The sequence below is a fragment of the Coffea arabica genome, chromosome 2e (assembly GCF_036785885.1).
Source record: "Coffea arabica cultivar ET-39 chromosome 2e, Coffea Arabica ET-39 HiFi, whole genome shotgun sequence".
In the NCBI taxonomy this organism is placed as follows: domain Eukaryota; kingdom Viridiplantae; phylum Streptophyta; class Magnoliopsida; order Gentianales; family Rubiaceae; genus Coffea; species Coffea arabica.
In genome coordinates this window covers 71,980,179-71,986,984 of record NC_092313.1, presented here as the reverse complement: position 1 = coordinate 71,986,984, position 6,806 = coordinate 71,980,179, and the positions used below count along the sequence as shown (strand labels likewise).

The following is a 6,806-nucleotide window of genomic DNA, read 5'->3' as shown; positions in this document are numbered from 1 at the left end:
TGACCAACTGCCATTTTTTAGCATTTAATTCCTTGATAGAATCTACAAAAGTAGCCATCGTCACCTTACCGTGCTCCCCCACGTCACGCAACATTCGATTTGCATTCCTCCCAGCAATAGAAAGCATATAAAATGCCCCGCCGATTGCAGCTGCAATCAACGAAAGCTGGGCAAATAAGGACCACATGCCGGTACATCAAGAAGAGTATTTACAGCAAATAAGTTCAAACATCCGTCACAATGGTACATACAAAACAAGCAAAATAGCAATAAGGACCACAACAGAAAAATCCCAACTAAGATGACACCCCCAAAAAATTAGTGAAGTCTACTGAACTCTGAGATGTCTGAGAGGCCCATGGAAACCAAAAAAAAAAAAAGAGAGAATGAAAAATCAAAAGGAATTATCTTGAGCAAAAACAAAATCATAAGAACTATCATTCTGAGGATATTCAACTCTTCAGTCTAGGATCTTAATTTTAAAGTGGTTGACATCTTAATCATCAATCCAAAAGCATTTAGAGGGCCGGGGTAAATAAATCTCTAAATGTGCAAGAGAAAATGTTTAGGCAACGAGACAATAAGGTGATTATGATCCTAGTGTCTCTTCTTGCATACTATCAATCAAAACCAAGTGAGCGGAGTGAAGAGAAGATGCCCAAGTCAGTCCAGAGAAAGAAGTAATCTAAATAACTATTTGATTTTATCTTATTAAAGGTTAATGAAGACAAAGGATGCAGAAAGAAGCACAGCCTAGTATTCCAGTCAAAGTATTACATGATAATTTCACACACCACGAGGTATTTACCTCTTTCAATTTATATATATAAATTTCTCTAGTCAACCTAACTTCTAAACGCGCAGAGTTTATGTAGAAACGTAAACGTGAAAAGCAAGAAGAATAAGGATGGAGGCTGGAAGGAAAACTTTGTATTACTTAAGGCTTCAAAAGTTTCCCAAAGTTGGTTTATAAAAGAGGGTGTTTGGCCTATTTATAAGCAAGCCAAGAATCCTTTACATGATTCTAAAAAATTTTACCAAATAAACTATCCAACTTGCTTATCTAAAACGTTCCCTTATTCTATGTTACACAAGTGGGAACCTATAAAAGGTTCCATATCTTTTTAGTCATAAACCCCTTATGTACAAAAACTCTCGAACAATTTAAAGTGTTCCGAAAGCTTCTAAATCATGTTACACACTTCCAACAATATTTGGAGAAACTTCCATGCCTTGGTCAAGCCTTCATGGCTGACCACTTGTTTGGAGGATTAGGATGTGAGTCTACAATCAGTTCTAAATTTTTTTTACCTGAACGCTATGTACAGTGGGCATGACTTGACCGACTAGGCACAGTCGTGCGCGATCTCGTGCATGAACAAACAGGGTCGCGTGCAGACTGAATGTGATGCATGTCAATAAACTGGCTGTTCCATTAATTCCATCGTCCAAAATGATGATTGTAATTTGTTGGTCCTAAGTCGATTTTTTTTATCTTTATTTTTCTTTACAAAATTAATAATTTTTTAGTATATCTAAACAACAAAAAAGAAAAGATGACAAAAAAAAAGATAGGATGATGGTTGTGAATTTTTGCTAACATGCATTAAGCTTGAGCGAGTAGTAGTGACAAGATTATTTTTTAAAGTTCGGTTTCATTGTTGGTAGATTCATTAAAGTGGGTGAGTTTTCTTATGAAAGGGAAGCCGAAACCCTGATGGGTCTCATTCTCTCGTCATTTTGATGATTCGCTGAAAATGGGCTGGGAAGGTAAAATAAATAAATAAACCCAAAAAATTATAAAAAAGAGAAAAAAAGAGTAGAATAATTATATATATATATATATATATATATATATATATATATATAAAGCTACATATGTTGGCATAATTAATTTTCCAAGCCAGATGTATATCATGCAACTATAACTCGCGACTGTAATCAATCATTAACTAATTGTTTGACAAATGAAAAGATTTGCAAAAGTGATTGAATTTTGGGCTTTTTTTTTATAAACCCTTAACTTGTACAATTTTTTCATAGTACTATAACAAAGTAAAGTCAAATATTCCATTGCAAAAGGAAAAGAAAAGGTCATACACTCTTATCTTATATTTATTTTAATTTTTTTAAAATGACTACTATACAGGTTGACAATCAGTCCTTAGGCCTCAACCAACAAGGTAATTTTAACTTGTGGTCACCATTTACCTTGCTGAGAAAAAAGAGGGGTTGAATTAGCAGACTTTCACACACTTTTCCTCATTGGAACGGCAAAGAAGGCTGTAGCAGCCATACATTATAGCAACACTGAAGCCAACAAACAGAGCAACGGAAGAATAAACAAGTAAACGGCGTTTCCACCGGCTAAACAAGCCCGGCTTTGGCCTAAAACTCTGATTATTCCCTTGTTTAGCGACTCGAGAACCACCCTGCAGTTGATCGAACGGAGTTCCAGGCAATACCTGATTGAGTTGAGCCCTTTTGATCCTGTACAACTTGATGAAAGCAAGGTCCAAGGTGTCCTGATCGAGCTCTTCTTTTGACTTGACAATTTTGTACATGGCGCTGACAAAGGTGAACAAGTTTTGGACGGCAACAAGAAGTGAGAGGGTCAATGGAAGCCACCAGTGATGACACCTGAGAGATGAGGCAGAGGTGATTGACGCAAGAATCACTGCTTGGAATATGAAATATAGGTTGACATTTTGGGCTGCTCTTGCTTCCAGCTTTCGAATATTTTGCTCCGTTTTCTTGTTTGATTCATCTAATTGGTCTATCTCTCTTTGGATTGGATCCTCAGGAATATCGTTCACCATCTCTCCATCCATTGCAATTCCTTCAATCTTTCTCTATCAACATGGATGAAAGTCCTATGCTCTCAATTCTTAATTTATGATTTTGCTGAGCACGTAAATATGCTGATCATCTCAAATTGAAATGTCCCCCGTGCATCCTGTATGTCGGACAATTTATTCTGACTTTTCCGAAGACGAATGTTATATGCATTTCGCAAGACCAAGAGGAAAACACGTGTAAGAAAGAAAACCACCTAATATGCTCCTAATCCTTGAAAAATCATCAAGCCAATATGCTGACTTCCTTATCCCTTGGTACAGTTGGCCAATATGCTTTTGTCAATTTGTTCAAGATGAGGTCTCTTACTCAGTTTAGATTCTCTTTTTGTCTCAGACAACCAAAATTCTTTTCGGCTTCAAATTCAATGGTGGAACCAACGCATCGGGTAACAATTGGATCTTCTCCAATTTTGGTTTGAGCCATGAGACTGAAGATATCGTTCACAACTTGAAGGGTTAACATGATTGAGTTCAATTGCATGCCACGTTCTTAAAAATGAATGAATAAAGGGAGCAGAACATAATTGAACCAGCAACTAGAATCACGAAGTAACATTGGGCTGGGGAGAAGCAACTAAATTACAAAAAGAATCTGTTTGCTTGAATTCTTCTCTTTTTACTCTGCATAAGCATTTTCCCTGATTTTTCCCATTATTATGGCTGACACCAAAAGTAAAATGATCACCAATTTGAGTTGTATCACCAAAAAGAGTAGTGACTCCATTCATTAAGAGCAAGAAAGAATAACAGAACTTGATATCAACTAATTAAGCTCTTCCTTAACTAAGTTTGACATGCGGCAAGGAGCTGCAGCAATTTTAAACTCATCCAAGGGAAAATTGCAAAGCTCAAACTGAAAACAGCGATAGTGTGCCTGAGTTTTCTGTGAAACAGCACATTTGTAGGGCTAAAGCTTGAGTATAGGCTGAAGAGCACAACCGTAAAGAAGCTGACCCAATCGATATGAATTTATATGCACTGACGACCACCCCCCCACAATTGAAAACCCTCGCTTGATTTTGTCAAGTTTTGAACATGAAAAAGCAACAGGGTATGTATTGGAGGAAGTCTAGGTTTCCCTGAGGCACGCACAATAGCGATGCATCAGTGCATATATCATTATTTGCAGAGTAAATTCCTAACGAAGGTGATATCATAAGTAGGAACTAACCAGTAAAGAACATTATTATCAACTAAATAAGAGTCAGACCCACCTACTTGAGACGATGTTCAAGATCTTCATGACTTGTCTAGTACCTCCAATTATTGCACAAAGCTTCACTGTGGATATAAATGAATTTCTTCTGCCTCTTGCAGATTCAATCTAAAAAAATACAGTCAAGAAGTTTGTCTTCATTAAACATGAAAAAGTGGGAATGATGAATAGAAAACCTTCTGCATTTGATAAACTAGTATCAAAGAGAGCACCTGATTAAGACTGGAGTTACAGCTTAAAAGCTGACACTGTACTTTCATTTCTGACCCTTGAGCACCCCCGCAGTTTTGAGCAAAAGTTGAGCCAAGCAAATGCATTACAACCAGCATTAGACAGACACTGACATTAGGGAAAGACGGCAAACCAAAACTTTACGACCCTTCAGGCTTCATCTCTTTCATCCACATGATAGTACAGTAAAACCTTAGCCACTACAAGACCACAATAAGTTTTGCCTATAAGGCTAAACACTAACAGAATCAGTATAGAGATGCCCATCTATGTCAGGGACAAAACCCTTCTCCATCATTTCCTCCCTAATAATTTCATATGTCATCCTATTTGGGACCAATCCTTTCTCCAACATCTCATTAAGATAGGAATTTGCTTCCTCCAACTTACCTTTCTGGCAGAATCCCTTAATCAACACATTGTATGATACCACATTAGGATGCTTACCTTCCTTTTCCATTCGTCTCCTCACTACCAAAGCTGCAGTAGGATTTCCTTCTCGACAATAGCCAGCCATCAAAGTATTATAAGTAATATGACTAGGAATTAGGCCCTTCTCAAAGATCTCATCTAGAAGTCTAACTGCTTTTCTAGATTCTCCTCTCTTGCATAGTTCATCTATACGTATGTTGTAGGTGACAAGATCAGTTCTCAAACCCTTCTCCTCCATTTCCTCCAAAAGCTTGTTAGCTGCTCCTAAGTTACCCTCTTGAAAATAACCACCGATAAGGGAATTGTATGTGGCAACACTAGGGCACACCTTTTGAGTCAACATTAATTGATGAAGTGCTATAGCTTTATCCATGTTTCCAGCTTCACAATAAGCATCAATTAATGTATTAAAAGTCAATGCATTGACTTCGACGCCTTTCTTCACAATATCATCAAACATCTCTTTAGCTTCCTCTAGCATTTTATTCTTACAAAATCCATTTAGGATTACATTATAAGTCCTTATATTTGGCTCAAAACCTAATCCAACCATTTCATCTCGCAGACCAAGAGCTTCATCAATTTTCCCTTCACCACAAAGACCATTAATCAACGAATTATAAGTTGATATGCTTGGTGTTATCTGTTGCTCTTTCATCTCTTTAAAAAGCTTTAATGCAGCAACCACATTATCAGCCTTACAGAACCCATCAATCAGCACATTATATGTAATTTTGTTTGGGAATACGCCCTTCTCCACCATCTCCTTCAAAAGTGCGTCAGCTTTATACATTTTACCAGCCCCACCTTTCTTACAAAATCCATCAATCAAAGTATTATAAGTAACCACATTAGGCATAATCCCCAGAACCTTCATATCCTCCACGACATCACCTGCCTTATTCAACTTTCCAGCCTTACAAAAACCATTGATCACCACATTAAAAGTAATCAAATTAACATCAACTCTCCTCTTAGTTATCTGCCTAAACACAAACTCCATGGTTCCAACTTTTCCATTCTTCACCAACTCTCCTAACATTGGATTACACGAAATCACAGATAACTTAAACCCGTAATCTCCAGCCCTCCTAAACCCATCTACAGCTAAATCCAATTTTTTATTATTCACTAAAGCTAGTATCAGCATATCAGTAATAATAGAATTAGCACAAAAATCATCACTACAAGTCACTAGTGTGTGAAAAAACGAAGAAACCGAAAAAGGTGGTGTTTTTTTAACAGAAAAATGCAATAAAGATCGGATTTTTGCGTATTTTTTATCATTTGCTAGTAAAGCTATTAACTTGCATAAATGTTGTAAAGAATGGGAAACCTGGAAACCATGTTGGGACCATCTAAAGAAGGTGAGAATGGAATGTGAAGGGAAGTTGTGGTCGAATAATTGTTGGAGAAAATTGGATGGAGTTGTGGGTTTTAGCAGGGGTTTAAGCTCTGACCAGTGTTGGTTTGTGATGAGTTCTACAATTTTGGATTTGAATGACGGGTCAGACAGGGGGAGAGAAGGGTGTGTTGGGGTTTGACAGGTGTGGCAGCCGTGGACGGATTGAGGAAGTTTGAGGCGGAGGAGTGGTGGTGCAGCAAGGCGGGGATGGCGGAGCCGATTCATTTGGTGGGCTGAAAAAGGGCTGTGAAATCTGGAAAGCAAAAGAAACAAGGCTGAAACGAAGCATGTGAATGAATGGCCATTTAAATAGGGCAGTCAATGGTGCTGAGCTAGCCCGAACTTGGCCCGTAAAAAGCCCAATAAGTCTTACTACGTAATTTGGGTTTAAATAATAAGTTTAAATCAAATATGAATCGACTTTGAGTCTCATTTAAGCTCAAATTTGATTAAAATTTGGCTCATTCATATGTATAATTATATATATAATTACATATTAAATGATATATAATATATATAATTCTACATATTATAACATTAAAATATTAATAATTTATAAATATTAATATACTATTTATAATTATGTACTTATTTAATTATGAGTTTAGATCGATCCCAATATGAGTACGAAAACTCATTTAAATGATGAGTCAAATTTGACCTT

At 36.9% G+C, this 6,806-nt stretch overlaps 1 protein-coding gene across 8 annotated transcripts; it reads right to left on the bottom strand.

The window, feature by feature from the left end:
- Positions 1 to 2,087: 2,087 nt before the first annotated feature.
- On the bottom strand, positions 2,088 to 6,409 carry LOC113732958 (uncharacterized). Of its 8 annotated transcripts, none has more exons than XM_072080961.1 (3): positions 4,287 to 6,409; positions 3,053 to 4,182; positions 2,088 to 2,956 (listed from the first exon to the last, which is right to left on the bottom strand). In XM_072080961.1, the coding sequence occupies exon 1, from the start codon at positions 6,365 to 6,367 to the stop codon at positions 4,538 to 4,540; it is 1,830 nt and encodes a 609-aa protein (XP_071937062.1). In that variant the 5' UTR covers positions 6,368 to 6,409; the 3' UTR covers positions 2,088 to 2,956; positions 3,053 to 4,182; positions 4,287 to 4,537. The 8 variants fall into 8 exon arrangements, with proteins under 8 accessions (XP_071937062.1, XP_027114825.1, XP_027114828.1 ...); XM_027259024.2 differs by having other exon boundaries at positions 2,088 to 3,937; positions 4,073 to 4,182; XM_027259027.2 differs by having other exon boundaries at positions 2,088 to 3,305; positions 4,073 to 4,182.
- Positions 6,410 to 6,806: the final 397 nt, after the last annotated feature.